The sequence below is a fragment of the Sus scrofa genome, chromosome 15, assembly GCF_054392235.1.
Source record: "Sus scrofa isolate SSC_HxYL_T2T_F1_AM1 chromosome 15, Sscrofa_HxYL_maternal_Yorkshire_Landrace_v2.0, whole genome shotgun sequence".
Lineage (NCBI taxonomy): Eukaryota > Metazoa > Chordata > Mammalia > Artiodactyla > Suidae > Sus > Sus scrofa.
In genome coordinates, this window is record NC_139397.1 from 99,378,643 (window position 1) to 99,400,982 (window position 22,340).

The window sequence follows — 22,340 nt, forward strand, 5'->3', positions numbered from 1 at the left end:
TAAAAGACAGACCATTTAATAAATGATGCTGGGAAAACTGGATGACTACATGTAAAAGAATGAAATTAGAACACTAACACAGTGCACAAAAATAAACTTGAAATGGATTAAAGACCTAAACATAAGACCAGAAACTAAAACTCCCAGAAGAAAACATAGGCCAAACACTCTCTGACATAAATTGCTGCAAAATCTTTCTCGATCCACCGCCTAGAATAATGAAAATAAAAACAAAACAAAACAAAAAAACAAATGGGACCCAATTAAATGTAAAAACTTTTGCACAGCAAAGGAAACCATAAACAAAATGAAAAGACAACTGACAGAATAGGAGAAAATATTTGCAAATGAAGCAATGGACAGGAGTTTAATCTCCAAAATACACCAACAACTCATGCAGCTCAATATCCAAAAACAAAAACAAAAACGAAACAAACAACTCAATCAAAAAATGGGCCAGAGGAGTTCCCGTCGTGGAACAGTGGTTAACGAATCTGACTAGGAACCATGAGGTTGCAGGTTCGATCCCTGCCCTTGCTCAGTGGCTTAACCATCCGGCGTTGCCGTGAGCTGTGGTGTAGGTTACAGATGCAGCTCAGATCCTGTGTTGCTGTTGCTCTGGCGTAGGCCGGTGGCTACAGCTCCGATTAGACCCCTAGCCTGGGAACCTCCATATGCCGCGGGAGCGGCTCAAGAAATGGCAAAAAGACAAAAAAAAAAAAAAAAAAAAAAAATGGGCCAGAGACCTAAGTAAACATTTCTCCAAAGAAGACATACAGATGGCCAAAAAACACATGAAAAGATGCTCAAAATCACTAATTATTAGAGAAATGCAAATCAAAACTACTATGAGTTACCACCTTACACCAACCAGAATAGTCATCTTCAAAAAGTCTACAAACAATAAATGCTGGAGAGGATGTGGAGAACAGGGAACCTTCCTACACTGTTGGTAGGAATGTAAATTTGTACAACCACTATGGAGAACAGTATGGAGTTTCCTTAAAAAACTAAATATGGAAATACCATATAATCCAGTAATCCCACTCCTGGGTGTATAATCAGAGAAAACCATAATTCGAAAAGATACATGCACCCAAATGTTTATTTCAGCACTATTTATAGTAGTCAAGATATGGAATCAACCTACATGTCCATCAAGAGAAGACTGGATAGCCATAAAAAGCATGAAATAATGCCATTTGCAACAATATGGATGTACATAAAACATTGCAGCACTAAGTACAGTAAGTCAGACAAACACAAACACTGTATGAAATTGCTAATATGTGGAATCTAACAAAAAATGGTACAAAAGAACTTACAAAAGAGAAACAGACTCAAAGATTTTGAAACCAAATTCATAATTACCAAAGGGGTGATAAGGGGTAGGAGGGATAAATTAGGGGGTTGGATTGACATGTACACACTATTATATATAAAATAGCACAGGATAATTTACTCAATACTGTGTAATAATCTATGTGGGAAAAGAATTTGAAAAGGAATAGATGTAAGTATATGTTAAACTGTTTTACTTTGCTGTACACCTGAAACTAAAACAACTTTCTAAGTCAAATATACACCAGTAAAATTTATTAAAAAAAAAATTGAATAAGTAATTACTTGAGGTTCCTGACATAACCCCTCACACCCACCCCCAGATTTAGCTAAACCCTTTGACCTTTACATTCATGAGAGAAGGGGAACCACCCTTGGGGTAGTAGGTCAAAAACTGGGACCCTTTACTCAGGTGGTGCTTATTTCTCTTTACCTAGATCAAATTGCTGCGGGTTGGCCTCCTTGCCTACAGGAAGTAGCAGCTACTATAACCCCTGCTAAAGGAAGCTGAAAAGTTAATGTTTGGTCAGCCAATCTCTACATGGATTCCACACCAGGTTCAGGCTTTAGTAAATTCTAAGGGAACATAATGGCTATTCCCCATAAGGTGGATTCAGGGCAATGCTTTTAGACAATTCAGTGATTACCACAGAAGCCTGCCACACATTAAATTCTACCCCCACTGCCCATAGAAACGGAGCTCCTGGAGCATCACGGTATAGAAACCACAGACAGGATCTGTAACTGCCATGTCCTAGGAAATGAGCCTCTCCCAAACACCCAGGAAGAATGGTTCCCAGATGGGAGCAGTTTTTTGGTTTTTGTTTTTCCACTTTAGGGCCGCACCCATGGCATATGGAGGTTCCCAGGCTAGGGGTTGAATCAGAGCTACAGCTGCTGGCCTACACCATAGGCACAGCAAAGCAGGATCCGAGTTGAGTCTGTGACCTACACCACAGCTCACGGCAATGCCGGATCCTTAACCCACTGAGAGACGCCAGGGATCAAATCCGCAACCTCATGGTTACTAGTTGGATTCATTTCCAGTGCACCACAACGGGAACTCTGGGAGCAGTTTTATAGAGGGGAAAAAGGCTGGCAGTGACCTACCAGTCCCAGGTCATAGAGGCATGAAACCTACTCCCTGGGAATTCTCCCTGAAAGTTTGAGCTGATGCCCCTCACCCAAGCTTTAGAGCTTAGGACAGGGAAGATTTTAAATATTTGTTTATACAGACTCTGGGTATGCCTATGCCATCCTACATATACACGGGGCTATTTGTAAGGGAAGAGGTATGCTTACTGTGGAATAAACAGGCGTAACATGGCTTGGGCATACTGAAGTTCTTAGGAGCAGCACAGCTTCCAAAAAAAGGTGGCAATGATTCATTGTAGGGGTCACCAAAAGGGGGATGCAGAGTTAATCAAGGGAAACAACAAAGCAGATGCAATTGGCGAAAAGGGGCCCTAGAACCAGTAACTTGGCAACTACCCCTCATACCTCGAAGGCCAGATCCATCCAATTATTCCCCAATCTACACAAAGGAAGAATCAGACAAAGTCCCAAATAAGACTTCAGTAGAGATCTAGGAGGCCATGAGTGGGCTAGTTAAGGAACATTGGCAATGCTTCTTTCCCAACCTGTAGCTTGTTAAGCCATCAGGGAGGTTCATCAAAGAACTCAGTTCAGGATGGAAGCCCTGTATAACTGGTTAGTTGAGGTCATGGTAACACCTGGCCTGAAAAGTATAATCAGTTGGATAGTTGAGACATGCTCCATCTGCACAATAAACAACCCCAACATCAGGCCCCCAGATAAGGCCCACTCAGACCAGAGAGACATATCCTGGGGAAGACTGGCAGATGGATTTCATGGTCAGGCCAAGGACATCAGGCAACTTCAGTAACTATTGGAACTAGTGGCTATGTTTCAGGGTGGGAAGAGCATTTAGCACTAGAACTGAAACTGCAGCCAAAGTGGCTAAGGTATTACTAAAAGAGGTAAGAGCCAGGTTATTATCAAGTGTCACTTGATATCTTCCTTTCTTGGCCCCTTAATGACCATTATTCTCTGGCTAATATTTGGGCCAGGCATCCTAAATTTTCTGGTGTCCTTTGTCTCCAAAAGATTGGAATCTATAAAACTCCAAATAGTGGTCACTTAGCAATACAATTAGGGTTGAGGCCTAGTGAAAATCATATACATCTAAAGCAGCTGGAGAGAAATTCTGTTTTTCTACTGGGGGTTGTGACAATGCCCCAAATCATCAAGGAGTAGTTGCGGAAGACGGCCTGTACCCTTCAGCCCCCTCAAGGAGAAGGAGCAGGACAAGACAGAGGAGGGATTTTTCACCCGCGAAGCCCATTAACATTCCTGGGAAATAAAAATAGAATCTGGGTAATAAAATACAGTCTAATATTTTTTCCTTCATGTTTAGTCTAGTTTCGCTTGCTCACAGGGTGCTGAGTGCAGATGCCTTGCCCCCCTCCGCACCTCAGTCTGGAGTTTGCAGTTTGAAAATAACACACAGGACACTCAGTTCAAGATGGCAGTGCGGGAGTGGGGTGGGGTGGGGGGTGTACCTGCAGAGATGCAGCGTCTTGTCCTCTTGCCTTGGCTCTGAACTGCACAGCTGCCCCATGAGAACTCCACCCACACTCTGCAGAGCTCCCTATAAAGCAGCCCCTGGGGGCGTGAGGGAGAGCATGCGCCCTAGAGCTGAGCTTGCACCTCTTCATTCGTTGATCAAAGAAGAAAGCTTTTCTTTGCTTCTGAACCAAACTTGGTCTTGTTCTAGTGGCACAAATGACACTGGGCAGAGAAACCCTTGGTGAGGCTGGACTCAGGAGTGTCAGTAAGACTTAAGTCAGTTCTCCCATGGGTGTTCCGCGTGTGTGGCACTTCCATGGCATCTATGTTCTGCTGGGCAGAGTCCAGGGCTGGTGGCTGTTCTTTTAGTGCCTTGGATAGAGTGGGTGAAACTATATCCCCCTCTCCCTCCTCCTTCTCCCAGAATGAAATACAGACACAGGCTGTCAAAACAATGTCACTTGGTGGCCAATATGTTACAGAAGGCTTGCATCCAGGGCATTGGGTAGCTAGTGCTGCGCTGTTCTCAAGAAGCAGGAACTTTAAAGGAAGTGTCTTCCTGAGTCCACAGAACCACAGACGTTGATCCATAGATAGTTTTCCAGGAGTCTGAGAATGCCTTTGGGGTTGTGTAAGAAACTGAGTGTTGTAGATGCAAATGTAAATATCTCAATGGGGAGGGTCCGGTACTTTCAGCAGATTCTCAAAGGGGTCCATGAGCTAAAAGATTAAGAGCTGCCCTCCCTCTCCAAGCTTTGTTGTCAGGTTAAATTCCTCACCCCATACCTCTATCCTCTTCCCCAGGGGGCTCCTTAGGCTCTTCCACTTGGGACAGATGACAGTGAGAAAGGTCTGTTTGCCTGGGTCTACTTTGCAAATAGACTTTTCTCACCCCCACCCCCACCTTGTACAACTCTCCAAAGACACTTGAATAGGCCTGAAACCAGTTGAAGACAATGGTTCCGAAAGACGAAAGACGTCCTTGCCACATGAGTTTAATTAAATTTAGAAAAGGTAAGTTTGCACATTTTATTGCCAGTTCTCCTGCTTTGTAGTAGAGGTTGTATTACCATTTTCAAACAGCCTGGGGGCGGCAGGGTGGGGTGGGTGGAAATCCTCTTTCTTGCAGAGTGACAGCTTATTCTGGGGAAATAGTAGGAGTGGTAATGGAGAGCGTTGATTTAATTAATTTTACTGCCTATCTGTATTGCCTGGGAACAGGTGAAATAACCAAATAAAATAGCAACATTTCATCTTCATGATCCCAACAATCAAGGCATGGGGAATTTACTACATTGTGGAAGCTACTGTGCAAGGCACAGTTCAAAGAATACTAATGAGATGTGGAGGCCCCAGGATTCAGAGGTATACCTACCGTGGGCCCCCTGAAACTTAACCCCCAGCTTAAACGTGGTGCTGGGAGGGGGCCAGAGGTCAGTAGGAAATTTGGGAAGAGGCTGTATCTCTGAGGGAGCCCATACTTCTTTAATTTATGTTGATTCATACTTAACTCCATCCTTTACCTTTTTTTTCTTTTTGCTCCAAAGTGGTTCAGTTAATTAACAGATGGCCTGCATACCTTTTCCTAGAAGATTCCATTTTCTTCCAGGCATCTTTGGGGACAGCAGGAAACCCCTCTACACTTACTTGTGGAAGCAGCAAACCTGCAGGCTTTCTTCTTTCCTTGGATCCTTTTGTTGGCAATGATTCCCATCTGCTCCCCAGAGAAGGAAATGAAATCTTTACGGCATTTGGCAAGTGGTGGATCAAGGTTTCCCACTGCTCTTATGAATGGAGCCAAGCATGTTTGCAATTGCTCCAGACTCTTGCCTTTCTTGACAGGACTGAGGAAGGAGCCATGCAGGCAAGGTAGCTTCCTGGCCCCAGAGCCCTCACAGCTGAAACAGCACTCACTCTTCAAACATGACTATGGGTCTTCCTAAACGCCAGATTGCTTCTGCCCCTCAAGGCTTTGGACTCATCCTAAATTGTCAAGTTCCAGCATTGCCTAAGAGCTTGGCTCTACTCCCTGTGTTTGTTTGTTAACAAGCACTATTTTACCTACTTTCTGAGGCACTGAGAGTGGGTGAGCGGGCGTGGGAATCAAACGCTGAGTGGGGAGGCCTGCAGGCCATTGCTTCAGGCCTCGGGAAGTCAGTCCCACAGCCGCAGCTCCATGTGCTTTGGGACGCCCAGCTAGTCACAGCCACCGGTGTCACTGTACAAACCCTGCACCTTTCCCATATGCCCACACTCACAGATGGCAGGCCTTAGCTTCCAGCTGTACAGGAGGCCTTCCATCAACTGTTGGTTTCCCTCTTCAGTGGCTAATTTAGGCAGAGTTATGTAATGAGAGAGTCAAGGCTTGGAGTCCTTGGTGAACATGATCACTTTTCTGCCTGAAATGCATGTTTTCCAGCTGTGCTTTACGACGTATTATAACAGATGTAAAGGGGGGGGTCACCCTCCTTTTCTCTGAAGTACTCATGGACAGAGCATAAGATATTATTATTTATTTCTTCAGTGGCACCCTTAAATGAGAAAGCCCTCTGCCGAAGCATTTGAATTTGGCTAGCAAAAGGGGGCAAAATTCAAAAAGAGGAAAGAGAAAGTAGAGAAAGCCCCCCTCCTTCTCTCTCTGTTCAGTTCTGCTGCTTTTCCAGTACTAGCAAGTGCATGTGGCTCTGTCTGAAGATTCTCCTGTGGCTCATTTTATAGACTCTGATCATAATGACATCAGAACTCAGGGGAAATCAGATGACATTATCACATGGGGGCTGGCAAAATTCACACTCAAAGCAGATAAAGCATTTATAACCTTCTTGAGACTGTTCAGTATGTGCCATGGTTCAGAAGCATCCATGACTTCCTAGTGCATTCATGTCTCTAGCCATCTTTTATTATTATTATTAAATATGTGGGATCACATTTCCCCACCCTCATCATCAACATCTAGCAAATGTGTCTAACGCATCCACATACAGCTATTTGATTTGAAAACCATCCTGACCTGAGTTTCATACATGACAATTTCCTACAGCGAGTTTTGGAGCCAACCATACAGGGATTTGTGTAGATTGTGGGCAATGAAATAATTGATATAATTTGCTCTAGCATCAATGGTCTAACAGATTACTCTGTGTCACTTTAGGACTTTTAAATTTAGATAAATAATTTTAGGAGATTGACTTCCAGAACTGATTCTTCTCCATCAGAAGTTCAGTGATAAATGATAACATTCTCCTCTCCAGACCTCCATGAACACGGTGCTAGATGACATCTCAGAGGCCCTGTAGGTTCTACACATAATCTGATTAGATGATGATCTGATTGAAAGAAAATAAATCATTTAACCAGTCTTCTCTCTCCCTACCACACATCTAGAAAGCTTTGTTTGTTTGTTTGTTGTTTCTCAGGCTTGGGAGTTGTATTTTCCCTCAATAGTGATCAGGGACACCAAATTGCTCTTGCCTTCATGGTTGTGGTCCCTCTTCAGCTCTAAATAATTAGTGGTCTCAAACCCTGCTTCTTATTCAGATCACCTGGTGAGTTTGTTTATTTGTTTTCCTATCAATGCCCAGTACCCCAGATTCTGATTCAGTTGAGGTGATCTTAAGGCCATGGCTTTGCTATTTTTTGAAAGCTCTTCAGGTGATCCTAAGCCAGATTGAAAGCCTCTGGAATAAGTTGATCACAGCATCATCAGAAATAGAATAAATCAATTGAAGTTAAAACAAACTGACAGACACAGGTGAAAAGGAACCTACTACCTGAGATTTTACTTTCTTTGAAGGTCTTAATAAGTTCCTTTAGAGCCAAGTGGGAGTCTCCTTTTTTAGTGTTCTCAGCACTGGTGTCTGACACATCATGGTTTGTAGAATGAATGAAATGAAGATGATTATTTATTCTTATTGTACAACAGTGATTCATAATGTATGTCCTGAAGTCATTTCTTGACATCTTTGGCTTCCAAGCACTATGGATCACCTGAAAGTAAGAAAGGAAAAAAATGCTGCAGCTGAGCAGCTAAAATAGATGTGAAAAAGACTAAGAATGACTCTAGTTCTTTATTCCTGGGAGCATCCCTCAGGCTGATCTGGGAGCTTTGTTCTTATTTTATACACAGTCCTAATAGTCTTGCTTCTCTGGTTCTTCTTTCACAGAAACTTAGAGGAATGACTAAGGAAAATGACACATCAAAAAAGTAAGCAATGGAATTCGGAGAGTATGATAGTTTGAGACTATTTAGGATGGGCCAAGTAGTTTTACATACCCAGCATCCCTGACTTTGTGCCCACCATTCATTCATGTATTAGAATTCACTAGTGCAAGGTACCAGGCTGTATGCATGGGGGTTGCAAAGATGAACTCTTGCATTGAATACGAGTGAACCTCTCCCTTAGCCCCAGCCCCATTTTTCTCACTCTTGAGTTGCTTAAATTGCAATAGCATCATGCTGCTCCTGCTTGTTTTTTTGTATAGGATTTTTTGCTCTCCAGAGTATTTCATAGTTTTTTTGTTTTGTTTTCTATTTCTTTTTTTTTTTTTTTTTTACTAAGGCCCCAGTTCAAGTCATCTTTGGTGCTGCATAACTGTCCCTCTGATCCACGTAACATTTTCCAAAATGCAAAGATCTCCCTAAATGCAAATCTGATCAGATTACTCCCAGTTAAAATCCTCTAGTGATCCCATAAGTTTCAAGATTGCACTGACTTCTGTATGAGGTTCTTCATGACTGATCCACATCTATTGCACAGCCTACTCTTACCCCTCCTGTTTCTCATTTTCAAGTTCTATGAACTGCTCATGATTCCCTCCAGACACTGCCTTTCATACTTGTGTGCCTTTGCTCATGTCATTCCTTCTCTTTGGAATGCTTTTTTTGTCTTGCAACTTTTGCTATCCCATTATCCAGGAGGTTTTTCCTTCATATCTACTCACTCTGCACATGGCCACCTGCACCCCATTGGGCTCATGGTCTTCCCTTTGCTCTTACTATGTATGGACGTAATAGTCACATGTAATGTCTTTGTAGCCACTTCATCTATTTCCCAGCATTTTAAGTAACCAGAAGGCAGGAACCACTCTTATCATTCCACTGTTTTTCCAGAGTCTGACATTAACACTAAATGGCTGTTAAAGGGGACTAGACTGAAAGCTTTTCCCCATTCATTTCCCCTTTTTTATTACTCAGATGCTGTGACTCAGCAGGAACTTCTGCAAGTAGTTCACAAGGCCTGCATTTCTACAAATGGCTTCCAGGATTTAGATGAGGCATCTAATGCTCTGACAGTGGTGCAGCAATCACAGAAAGCATGGGAGCTAATAGGAGGCTGTCTTGGGTAAAAGTGTGAGTTAGTTACCTCATCTCTGGAGCTTTGGTTCCTCATCTGTTTCTTGGGTATGTGCCATGTCTGTCATGCCAATGATATGATAGCCAAAAACTTATTGAGCATTTATTATTATTGCTTTTATTGGCTCTTCACAATACATTTTGGTACATGCAGGATATTGAATCTCAAACTTGCCTAAGGTAATGTGGCCAGTAAGGGTTTGGAATTTGGGAATTCTGACTTTTGTCCATTTTTCTTTCTACAACTGTATGCCATCTTCTACATATGTGCCATAAGTGATGTTTTAATGATGAACTTAGAATCAAGAAAATATAATGATTTATCATGTTTAAGGAGGCAAGACAATAGATGATAAATTTTATAAAAGGGTCTATCCAAAAGTTTAAATAAAACCATGAAAATGCAGTTTTGAAGGGACTAAGACTCATGTATGTGAAAAATAAACTTATTTGGATATCTTACCCTCTGATTTATAAATCAAATATTATTGTAGCCATATTTTAGTATCATAGTAGGTTTATTAGAAATTAGAATCAGAGAGGTTCCCTGAGATGTATTCTAGAGTATTCTCCTAGGAGTTCCTGTCGTGACTCAGTGGAAATGAATCTGACTAGTATCCATGAGGATGTAGGTTCGATCCCTGGCCTTGATTATTAGGTTAAGGATCCAGCATTGCTGAGAGCTGTGGTGTAGGTCACAGATGCTGCTCAGATCCAGCATTGCTGAGAGCTGTGGTATAGGTCACAGATGCTGCTTGGATCCGGCATTGCTGTTGCTGTGGCATAGGCCAGCAGCTACAGTTCTGATTCAACCCCTAGCCTGGGAATCTTCATATGCCATAGGTGTGACTCTAAAAAGACCAAAAAAAAAAAAAAAAAGGTATTCTCCTATGTTTGCTTAAAGCCATACTCTTCCTAGCCCACAACATTGATGGATAAATTTTAGAGATCATGCTTTGAAATCCACCCTCAATGATCCACTTACTTTCCTAGAATTGCTACCCAAGAAGTAGGGGCAATCTTTCATAAATACCTAAAACCTCTTTTCTCTTATGTCTCTTCTTAAATCAGAGGTAATCTGGTTCCTCTACTGATCTTGAATCACTAGGTGATCTTTTATATTACAAATGATATGTTTTGTTTTGTTTTTAAGTAGAGGTTATATGTAGGATTTTGTTTACAAGAAGAAAAATAAGTGAACTGATTCTTAGGGCATTTAAAGTCTTTGTTTGCCTAAAAATATTTGGTTACTTGAAGATGGACCTCCTTGGAGTCTTGGGCTGCAGTCTGGTCTACTCAGTATAATCTTTGGAAATGTTTAATGCTTTAATCTGGACCTGATATGTAGCACTGCCTAGACCCAGAAGACTAAGAGGTATCCTGAGGCCAATAACACTTTCTTCGGTTTTATGAACAAGTTTGTTCTCTATCTTCTCCATGTTACACTACATGTTACACTTCTACCCACCTGAATAGTAATCTGTGTTGGGGAGCAGGGTTGTGGGCACCAGGGATCTATAGTTCAACAGACTTTACAAGTTATGCTTCTACACACTACCCTTTGAGAATCTGTGGTCCAGATTGTACTTTGCACCTCAGTAAAACTCATCAGTCAGTTCACATTTTTTGCCTATAGACAAAGCAAAGCATCTACCCTATTATAAAAGCCCAGCTTTCTCTGGCTTGAGACCAGTGCTGCCTTTCTACTCTTGCTTGGTGTTCTGTTTCCAAACCAATTTCCATGCTTAACTGCTGGATATATTGATTTAAAATGAGCTCAGCTATGTTGTGTATTGTGAGCAAGAATTAAAGCCAGGCTTTTGTTTTAAAGAAGGTGTGAACTTGACTACCAGTTATCCGTAATGACAATGCCTCTCAGGAGATCCTCCTATTACCAGGAGCTACAAGAGGGGCCTACTGATCCTTATCCTGGAAAGCAAGAAATCAAAGTGTTTCTTCACCACATGGTTTTCCTATTTATCATGCAAGCTTCGATTTTAACGTTTAGTCCCATATGTGCCATGAGTTTATATGCAGTGGAAAGTGAAATGGTTTTGGCATCTAAATAATGAATTCTCTCAGCAAAGTGTCTGGCTGGGATTCCAATTCCTTGACAGGAAGGAGAGTTTGTGTTTTGCATCATCCTTTGAAACTTCTGGGCTTTGTAGGTTAAATGCTGTCAGCTGCTCTTCAAGGAAATTTGACTACCTATTCATTCTTGATTCTTATATAGTCTGTGTTCTTTACACATTTGATTCTTCCCGATTGCCTAAAACGCAGAGAATAAAACATCACATATGCCTAAGTTGATCCTCATCTCATCGAAGAAAAAAGGAGAATGTCTTCTCTTTCAGTTGGTGGCCTATTGACCAAATTATGTATTTATAATAAGAATGCACTTCCAGTCAACACTGAAAGACAAATGCATTTTGATCTTCTAACAATGTCATTTACAAGAATAAATAGGCAAAATGTCTGTTAAAGAAAGCTGGAGCCATACGAATTTATGCACTGGAGCTACAATTGCCATAGAATTGGTGTTTAGTAATAAAAGACACAGAATTGGTTGAACAATAGAGGAACCCAGGACATAAGAGATAGATGAGAAGAATCCATGTGAGATGCATTGAAGATCATAGCTCTCAAGATGCTGTTCACATTATTTAAGCAAGTGGGTGTTTCTTTTTTCAAAGTAATCTTATTATAAATTCTCAACATGTCAGGAAAATAGTTTTTCTCAAGGCAGAAAAAAAAATCCGGAATAACAGTAAAATTCCTTGTTTTTTATTTTTATAATTATTTTTACTTGACATTTATTATGCATTTATTTTCCAATTATAATTTCTTTTGAAATTGGCTCTCTGTCATTATATAGTGGAGGTCATCTGTTTTGGTTATAATGGGACAACCAATTATATTTATGCAATTCTGAAACACAATGTGTTCATTGTAAAAAATTAAAGATATACCAAAAATTATGAATAAATTGTGAAACCACACGAAAATCTACAACTCAAGGGTAACTTCTTCTATCAGTCTGGATGAGCAGTTTTATCAGACATTTCTCCATGTATACACAAGTGCCCAGATATAGTTTTAAAATTTAATACGAATGTGATCATACTCAACACGTTGTTCTGTAACCTTTTATTTCCTCCACTAGGACACATATGATAGACATCTTTTCATGTCAATAATTACAGAATCATGTCATCACTTTTAAATGGTTGTGCTGTTTTCCCACTGCGCAAGTTCCATAATTTATTTACTCACTCCTATGAATGAACATTTTTTTTTTCACTATTTTGAAACGTACTTCCAGACTCATAGCACCACTGTGTATATACCATTAAGAATTCTGAATCAGGGGAGTTCCCATTGTGGCTCAGTGGGTTAAGAAGCCAACTAGTGTCCGTGAGGATGAAGGTTTGATCCCTGGCCCTGCTTGGTAGGTTGCGGATCCAGTGTTGCCATGCGCTGTGGCGTAGGCTGGCAGCTGCAGCTCTGATTCAACCCTGAGCCTGGAAACTTCCATGTGCCGCAGGTGTGGCCCTAAAAAAAAAAAAAAAAGGAAAAAGAAGAATTCTGAATCAGGAGTTCCCGTCATGGCTCAGTGGAAATGAATCTGACTAGCATCCATGAAGACACAGGTTCAATCCCTGGCCTTGCTCAGTGGATTAAGGATCCAGCGTTGCTGTGAGCTCTAGTGTAGGTTGCAGACACGGCTTGGATGCCATGTTGCTGTGGCTGTGGTGTAGGCCAGCGGCTACAACTCCATTTTGACCCCTAGCCTAGGATCCTCCATTTGCTGAGGGTGCAGCCCTAAAATGACCAAAAAAAGAAAAACAAAAAGAAAGGAAGGAAGAAAGAGAAAGAAAGAAATTAATTCTGAATCAGATAATATGAGAAAAAGAATGTATATATGTATGTATGACTGGGTCACTTTGCTGTACAGCAGAAATTGACAGAACATTGTAAATCAACTATAATAAAATAAATTTAAAAAGAATTCTGAACTAGATTTAGATGTAAGCCTTAACCAACAGTTACAGAAACCTTAAGCACCACGACATGTTATCTTTTTAGCTATTTTTAATAGTCTTCTATTTTCCCTCTTGATATATAAGCTTATAAAATTGTTAGTGAAACAGCTTTAAATTGTCATTATGCCATTACTTTTTATCTGCCTGAAATTATTGAGGCAGATATTTTGAGGACATGAGGAAGGCTGGTTTCTTTCAGAGTGCAAAATGATTTTGGAATATAAATAATATCTTTGGGTTGAGTTCCATTGAAGTTTGTCACTTACCTGTGTTCCTGAACTATGAAATTATCTGAGCTAAGGAATAGTTTCTCTTGATAATTAAACAATTAATAAATACTGTGGACACTAAAAACAAAATTTTTTTAAATTTACAGGGTTAATGCCTTTGGATAAAATCCTGGACATGGAATTTCTGGGCCAAAAGTTATGCATAATTGCCATAATGATATGTATAATTCCAGGAAAGTCAAAGTAATTTTTATTACTACCAACAATGCATGAATGTGTCTATTTCCCCTCCTACCGATACAAGGTTTAGAAAATTTATGATTCGTCAGCATGGTAGATCAAAGGATGTTGATTTCATTTGTATTATTTTAGCAATAACAAACATTTTTTCACATTTACTAAGCATTTGTATATATTTTGTCTTTTCTGTTTTACCATTGCATTTTTTGTCTTTCTTTCCTGAAAGAGTTACCCCATCTCATTGTATGACTTCTCTGTATAATAAAGGTATGATGTTGCATATATCGTATGGATTATAAATATTTTTCTTAGTTTGTCTTGTATGTTTAAATTGTCTTTATAGTGTCTTTTAATTTTTATTTTTTGTTTAAAATTTTAAATGATTTTTATCTTTTAATTTTTTACATCAGAAATAAGTTTGTTTTTTGTAACTGTAGTAATTTTTTTTTACAACAAAGTTTTTGATATTCTACAACTCAAAATTCTGTTTTTGTTATATGGAATACAAAACTGATAAAATTCAAACAACTCTATGATATGAAAACACTTTATGTTACTATGACTATTATCTTAGTATTACTTCTATTCGCATTACTATACACTTGTGAATAGAAACATCAGCTTATAATGAATGAATCTGCTGTTTCTTCTTTATTCGAGATACACTTTCCACCGAGTCTAGGTTAACGCTAAGACTCAAATTTGGCTAATGTGAGAAGATCTTAAACTTTAGAAATTTAAAATGAGAAAAATTAATTTCATATATCCACTTATTAGGAATATTTGTGTAGCAAAATGTAATCTACAGAAACATTTTTACATGTGTAATTTTGTTTCTCAGAACCACCCTGTGAAATGGGTTCCGTTATATTTATTATATATGTGGAAAACTGAGGTGCTGGGAAAACTACCTAAGATTATTTTCTGACATAAAATCATATAGCTAACAAGTATATGACATTGACCAGAGTGTGGATTCAGGTCTTTTGAATGCAAGATATTCTTATTTAATGCTCCTCTATCCTAATTTTACTTTTCCACTATAATAAAAATGAAACACAGGTGCTTAATGACAAGCTTGTCCCATCATCTGTAGATAAATGACTTCTTTAAAATGAATAATGTGACATAAAGATATTTTCTTTGTACCCACCATCCATCGCTGTGGAGAAATGGCATCACGACCCTGATGAATTCTCTGGTGGAGCTAATTACTTGAAGGAAGGAGGCAAAGATAAGCATCCCCTGTGGACTTTTCTCTTGCAATTCACAGCTTCTCCTCAACCCACCTAGGTATCAGAAACTGGTAAATTCCCGAAGAAGCCATGTCACCTCTGATATTAATTTGAGCGCCATCTTATTAACAAAACGAAGATTTGATGGAAGCAGAACTATAAAAAGAGGCCAGAATACACACAGCAGGCCCAGAGAAGTGAAATGACATCCTTCTGCCTGCTACCTGAAGATACTTGTGTGTATCAAGGGTATGCATCTTGATGCTGACTTTATCGAGTCAATATTTTCTGGCATCTCTCCCCTCTCGCGTGGTTCCTTTCTACAATGGCACCCCAGGCAGTGGGCACACATGTCTCAAAACATCTCCACTCATTCTCCTCAGTGAGTCTCTCTGGACTCCCCCAAGGGGACTAGCACAACAGGATTGTCACCTGATGCTCCTTCTACCAGCTCTTTCTCCTTTGTTTTTTTCCAGTGGGAATCCCTTGGTTCTCTTTCTCAGCTACATTAACTTAGAGTAATGTCCTTGAAGCCCTTACTGGGAGAAAAATTCTACACAACCACAGTCATTTCTGCTCTAGAAAATAATAATTCTTTTAGGGCAGAGAACAAACAAATCAGGGGTGATATGTTTGGTATAATACAAATGAGATTTTTTTTTTTTTTTTTTTTTTTGCCTTTACAATACTTAAATCTTGTTATCAGAGCAGTTTTAAGTTAGAGGCACCTGCAGCTACATATCCCTATCCTGGTCTCATCCAATGTCAATACAGCATTGACCTTTACTCATTGCAAGTTCTTTTCTCTATTTGTGAGTGCATTTTACAATATGCCTTTAAAAAACTCGTTATTTAGCTTTTAATACCCATGGAATCACTTCTCCTCTGAAGAATTATGGAACTTAAAAAGAAGAGGAATGCTCCTGAGACAAAGGTCACCAGATGTAGCAAATAAAAATACAAGTTGTCCACTTAAATTTGAATATCAGATAGACAACAAATATTCTTTTGGTATACATAAAGTCCCAGATATAGCATGCTTCTTTATGGAACATGCTAATCTATGTGCAACATCATAATAAAAATTATTAAAATATTATACTAAAAACTGTTCATTATTTGTCTAAAATCAGAATTTAACTATGCATTTCATATTTTATCCAGCAATCATATGTGAGACCAGTTTTCAGATTCTACAGACACCAGAGCTGGACCATGTCACAGGAAGCAGCACTTTTAAAAAAATTTTCTGAATAAGTGGAGGGGTAGAATGGTAGTGTTCTCCCACTAGAAATGGCACAGTAAGGTGTTTTAGTTCAAATATCTATCTATCTATATATCTCCCTCAGGATTAGCCCCCTGAGTCACTTCACAATCAGGGTAGATGATAAGATATATCTGTTTAATAGTGTTTTATAAATCATTGCTTGAAGCCATTCATGGCTTCTTTTGGAGACATGCATTTTAGTAAATTACTATTCTTTTGTACTTCCTCCCTGAGGTGGTTTTTAAAAAAACTTAAACTCTATAATAATTGATAAATACCTAGGTCACTTTAAATGTTGACATTTAAAAATTTTTAAGGATTGTAGTAAGATTTAATGAGTTACAGAATGATACAAGATAAATGAATAATAATTGCTAATGATGTCTAAAAAAAAAGCTTCTCCAAAGCATTAGACTGAAGCATAATTCCTTCAGAGCATGTCTGAAGGTCCGACCAAGGTTTAATGCAACTAGTGGTGGTTAGAGTTAAAACGAGTCACATTTTTTAAAAAAATTCTCAAATTCTGAATGTCAAAGTGGAATCTTAATAGACTCTAAAACTAATCTGATTAGAAGCCCAGAATATTAAGGTCAACACTTTTCTAGCAGTTGGATTAACTCTTTGATTGAGGAAGTCTTTTGCTATATATATCAGAACTGCGCAACCATCCAATGGCCTTAAATTTTTAGAAATGGGAATTTAGGTCCTATTCCCATCCCAATTCTCAACTTAAAATACTGGCATAGTTTGTAAGATGGGAGAAAAGGGAATCTATAATAGCTTTGTTACCACTGCCTGTAAAATTCTGTAACAAAGTGGTAGATTAAAGATGGCCACAATTCTTTGCATTTCTTCACATTGAAAAGTGAATAATCTCTTTTCTTTTGAATCCGGATTGGCCTCAGTGACTTGCTTGACCAATGGAATGCAGCACAAGTGGTGTGCTTGGGGGTTTCTACCCAACTTTATAGGAAACCTTTTGACTTCTACCCAGAACCTCTTAAAATGTTCCCTTTGGGAGTCCTGAGTTACCATGTAACTACCTGAGACCACTGACGACCCAAAAGCCCTCTGGTAGGCTGTTCCAGTAGGGTCTGGTCTTTCAATCCCTCCATCCAGGCAGATATATGTGCAAGGCCATCTTTGGCATCTAGATCAGTCTGCCCACCAGCCAAACACCACCTAGGGACCTCGTAATAGTAACTCAGGGAACAGAACAGCCTTTGCTGGAATTCCTGACCTCTGAAATTGTGATACGACAAAATGTTTTCATTTTAAGCCATGATGTATTGAAGTAGTTCCTTAAGCAGATAACCAGAAAAAAACAATGATGTATTGCCTTTATACTTAAAAACAGAATGAAATGGAAGAAAAGAAGTGTTGCTGCTTAGAGAAGGTCAAAGGGGAGGAATGGAATCAAATTCTCTAAAAAGAGATTCTTGCCTTGGACAGAAATAAAAGATGAACTAGGGATTTAGAAGACTCACAGAATGTTAAAAAAGTGTGTCACAAATTTTTGGCAGGCTGCTATTGCGATTTTGGGCCACACTCACAACTTTGGCCCAACTTCTTAGAGATTCAGAGGGAAAACAGCAGTCAAGTCTCGCTTCATGCAGATGCTGTGAACAATAATGAATAAACATGACAAATAAATATGCTGCAAATAAGAACTGAAAATGCTAAATATGTAAGAAGCAATCTTTGCACCTACTGAAAATCCTTCATCAGACGATTTCAAATTGGAGGTGTCTCAAGAGAAAATAACTGTGAAAATACAAACAGATTTTTATTTTTTATACTTTTATTGAAAAGGTACATTTAAAAAAATACACAGACATTTTACCATTTACAGATTGCAGATATAGATGCTCTAAAAGAGTGCACTCTATTTTGCTGTCTTATGATACCTCTTGCCCCTGATATCACAACATTCTAGTCTTGTTGATATCAGCTTAGAAAGGGGGGCATGAAAGCATGACCTGCAACATCTTCAGTGAACAGAAAGACAAACTGTTCAATTATAAATTTTTTTATCTTCTGTACATTATTGCATTAGGGAGCCACAAAATTATGTAGCATCATTACAAATGAAAACAGGTTAAAAATGAAGAAGATCATTACGTAGAAATACATGGTTCATTGTCTTCTTGCAGAATGCGCAAGAGGTGCAAAAAAAAAAAGTGCAATTCAGGAAGCTCTTTTTCTGTTTGTATACATTTGCTTTGCAACTAAAACTGGTGAGGAAGCTACAAAATAAGTTAAACAAAAATAGCAGACAGGTAGTAATTAGAGCTATGCTATATGGCTTTCTATTTTGTTTAAATATCACCAAATAAAATGTAAAATAAAGAAAATACATTACTTTATCTTTTGTTCTCTTAAAGAGAAAATTCAAAGCTACTTTGCTTCCTAACATTTACACAGCAACTAAAAACGTTTAATTCAGACAAGAGATACAGATCTAGTACTACACAGGATACAACAGTACTTGGGTCTAAACAGTACACAATCCCTGTCAACAAGAGTACACCAAAGAGAAAATGCTGTGATCCGTTGGTAAGATGGTATCCACAAGTATGCACTTGTGTTCATCTAATTTTGTTCCACACTAGAATGTGCCCAGTTGGATTCCAGGATTATTTACAGACGTGTGAGGAAGACCCTAGTTTTCAAGTCTGTCAGGAAAATATTCCATATTGTTTCTGAGCCAGATCACACCCATGGAAAAATAGTCAGAGAATGATATATATGTCTATGTATATATATGTATTTTTCTGACCAATACATTTGCAAGAAACCAAATACCTCAGATACACAAATTGGATGGGGTAGGGAAGCGGGAGGGAAGAGGGAGATAAAGCTTGTGCTGCTCAGATCCTGAAATGACAGGGGTGGCCCCTAAACGCACTCTTGAATCTGGTGACTTACTCTTTGGCGTTGGGGCTCAGGTGGTAAGCTGCGTTTGGCAGCTGGGTGGGGCACAGCAACACAAAATGCTCAGATTGCTGGATCCTTTTGGCTTTCCTGCTCTACTTTCCTACTGGCCTCAACCGACTGGGGACTTGCGGACACTAGTAGGGAGCGAAGAGGATGGAGGCGGGAGTGGCGCGGATGGGACCGTGGCCTGGCCTCAGCAGAGCCGGAGGTATGGCTGGGGCCTGGAAGAGCGAGGCCGATGGCCGAGGTGGCAAGGACAGCGCAGAGGACACCGCCGCGGCTGCCGCCAGGGGCGAGGACAGGAAGGCCGGGGCCAAAGGCTTCATCATATCTTTCTGGAATGCAAGTTTTGCCTAATAGAGGGAGAAAACCAGGAGTGGGGTGGGGAGATTGTTTTGAATAATAGAAGTGCAGATACAGTTTCATCAGTAAAACACTAACGTTCAGAAGTCAAAATTTAAACATCTCTACTCTTAGAAGTCAAGAAATGATTATTTTCACAAAGCTGGTTTCAAAGCCTCTTGGCATAGCTTTACTTTGATTTGTTTTCATTTCATCTCTTTTCTGGTGGTCCTGGCTCTTGGGCACTAGGACAGAGGAAAGCCTCTCTGAATAGATACCGAAGCTATTTTTTGCTGCTGCTCACAAGGAAAAAACAAACATACCCAGAAGGTTTCCTGCTTAGATTATGGAGCTCAATTCAAAATTCTGACTTGTCTTAAACCCCATTACCCTTCACTTCACATCCTAACAAAGCTGCCCTGTTTTAGGTACCTGGAGTTTGGGACATTAAGGACCCAAGAAGCATCATGAAAACAAAGTCCACTTATACTTCTCTCTCTGGCCACTTAAAAAGTATCCCTTGAAAAACTGCAGCTAAGTCAAATTTCTGTCATTGGAAATGACTGTAAATGGGCTAGAAACTTTCTCTATTTAAAAAGAATCCCAAAGTGGAATCTTCCTGTGAAGTAAGAAATCAATCCTTAATGCCTCTCTTTTGCAATCAGGAGGAGCTTTGTGAGCTGGATTTGCTTAATGCATGGAGCACCTGCTTGCAGCATCCAATGGAGATTTGGAAAAGCTGGAGGTAATGTCAGTATCACCTCCAGCTGGCCAAGCTCAGCTTTCAGCCGCAGAATATCACACTGGGCTGAGTTCCAGGGAGATGAAGAAATCCATCCATCTGGGTATTTATATGACATCTATTGCTGAAGCCCATCGATATTTTTGCAAAGAAAGTAAAAATAGCACATATCGAGAGCAGGTAAGACAGGCTAACTATTAACATGCTTGCAAGACAGGGAAAAAGAAAGCAATACACAGACCCACTGGACTTTCTGGAGAGGGAATGGAACACCCCAGAAAGGAGGAGAATATTAAATAGATGGATTTTGTCTTAGGAAAGCAATTTCTTTCCCAAGGTTTAATACATTCCAGAATGCCTCAGGCATCACTGCCCTTGTTCCTGAACCTTTACTTTTTTTTTTTTTCTTTTCAGGGCCACACCTGCAGCATATGGAAGTTCCCAGGTTAGGGGTCCAATCAGAGCTGCAGCTGCCAGCAGTGATACCTGAGGCTGGACACCACCACAGAAATGTGGGATCGAACCCGCATCCTCATGGATACTAGTTGGGTTCTTAACCTGCTGAGCCACAATGGAAACTCTGCCTTTACTTTTCTTTACGTGCTGAAGAAGGTAATCTCTTGAAAAGGTTCTGGTGAAGACGACAGTATTGGCCCTTAAAGAAACTCAATTTCTCTTTTCTAAGGAAGCTTTCTTCAAGGTGTCCTCCAGCAGGGACTGAGTTTTAAAACTTCTCTCTATCAGGACTTTAAATTCAAAACCCTTTCAGGACCAATTAGTCCCTAGGTCCTCCCTCCCCACAACCCCTGCCCCAGTCAGCAAGGCTGCCCTATAAAACAGGTGAGTGGCAAGGTGAACTTACTGCTAAAATGCTCGGGCTCCGCTGGAGTTTGTTGTAAGGGCTGTATTTCGGCTTCAATGGTTTCCCTGCAACTCGATCCTTATGCCTTCGGCTAGAAATGTGCTGGAAAAAAGTTTGATGCATTAGCTGAGTCTACTTGTGAGTTTTATGCCATGTAAAACTTATTTCCTAGACACAGGTAGCTGCTTCCTCTACTCCCAGTTCTACGTCCATGGTTCCATGGTGGTGTGGGCAAGATCATCACACTTTTTAAGACTTGCTCCCCACTTTGTCATACCGCCTTGCTCTCCCTTTCCTTTCTTTACAGCACTTATCTGACTTTGCCTGGTATTACCAACCATGACTGATGATGAGTCTGTCTCCCTAAGCAGATTTTGGGTCCTTAGAAGACAAGCTGGACATTTACTGTCTTAGAAGCTCCTGCTCAGCTATAAGCTCCAGGCGACCTCTGTGGTCGTCTGTCTCTAACACCAAGCCTGCAATCTGACATACAGTAATAGCAGGTGCACAAATATTTGGTACCAACTTTTTCTTCCATGTAGCATTTGTATGCTGTGTACCTTAGACCTCCTATAAAGTTAGTAAATTTAACTGTGAGCACTGTGAGAACCATCATATATAGATTAGGAGATAGTCAAGGGGAGACCCCAAGCAACAGTGACTGCTAATTCTAGGATGCATTACCTGTTTGAGTTGAATTTCTGAATTAACGTGAACATCACAGATTTCACAATGAAATGTCTTGTTCTGTAGTCCTGAGCCCTTACTGCCATTCTGCATCTTTAATCTTGATCCAGGTCTAGGGTAGGACTTAATTGGACCAGCCCCGTTGCGAGCTTCGACCATGGTCTTGTGTTTAGATCCTAAGACAGAAACATATATTGAATAGCTAATAAGAACTATATGACGCTCTTGAGAAGCTTATCTTCAGGCTAAATTTCCAGAGGCTTTTTAAAAAAAATGACCGTTTTAATGCTGATTATAGAGTTAACAAATTTTCATTGTAAAAAATGAGAAACCATGAGGATATAATAAAGAAAATATGGAAAACCTAGACAAGTATAAGAATATAAAGATTACCTCTATTTTTTACCTCCCAGGGATAACTACTGTTGTCATTTTAGTGCATTTTTTTTCAGGTACTTTTTTTTGGGTATAC

The 22,340-nt window shown here is 39.8% G+C and overlaps 1 protein-coding gene and 1 long non-coding RNA gene across 20 annotated transcripts in view; both read right to left on the bottom strand.

Moving 5' to 3' along the window:
- Positions 1-4,012, bottom strand: part of LOC146396018 (uncharacterized) — a 66,686-nt gene extending 62,674 nt beyond the window's left edge. The window contains exon 1 of the long non-coding RNA XR_014829861.1: positions 3,924-4,012. This is a non-coding gene — a long non-coding RNA (uncharacterized LOC146396018). The remainder of the gene's footprint in view (positions 1-3,923) is intronic.
- A 1,602-nt stretch (positions 4,013-5,614) lies between these two features.
- ZNF385B (zinc finger protein 385B) overlaps positions 5,615-22,340 on the bottom strand; it is a 332,296-nt gene continuing 315,570 nt past the window's right edge. For 9 of the 19 annotated variants that reach the window (XM_085000009.1, XM_085000006.1, XM_021075639.2 and 6 more), the window contains 3 exons: positions 21,866-22,044; positions 21,182-21,283; positions 18,082-19,588 (listed from right to left, as the gene is read on the bottom strand). In XM_085000009.1, coding sequence (XP_084856135.1) covers positions 19,370-19,588; positions 21,182-21,283; positions 21,866-22,044 — 500 coding nt within the window. In that variant the 3' untranslated portion in view covers positions 18,082-19,369. The other 10 variants (XR_014829851.1, XR_014829853.1, XR_014829854.1 and 7 more) reach the window with 4 other exon arrangements.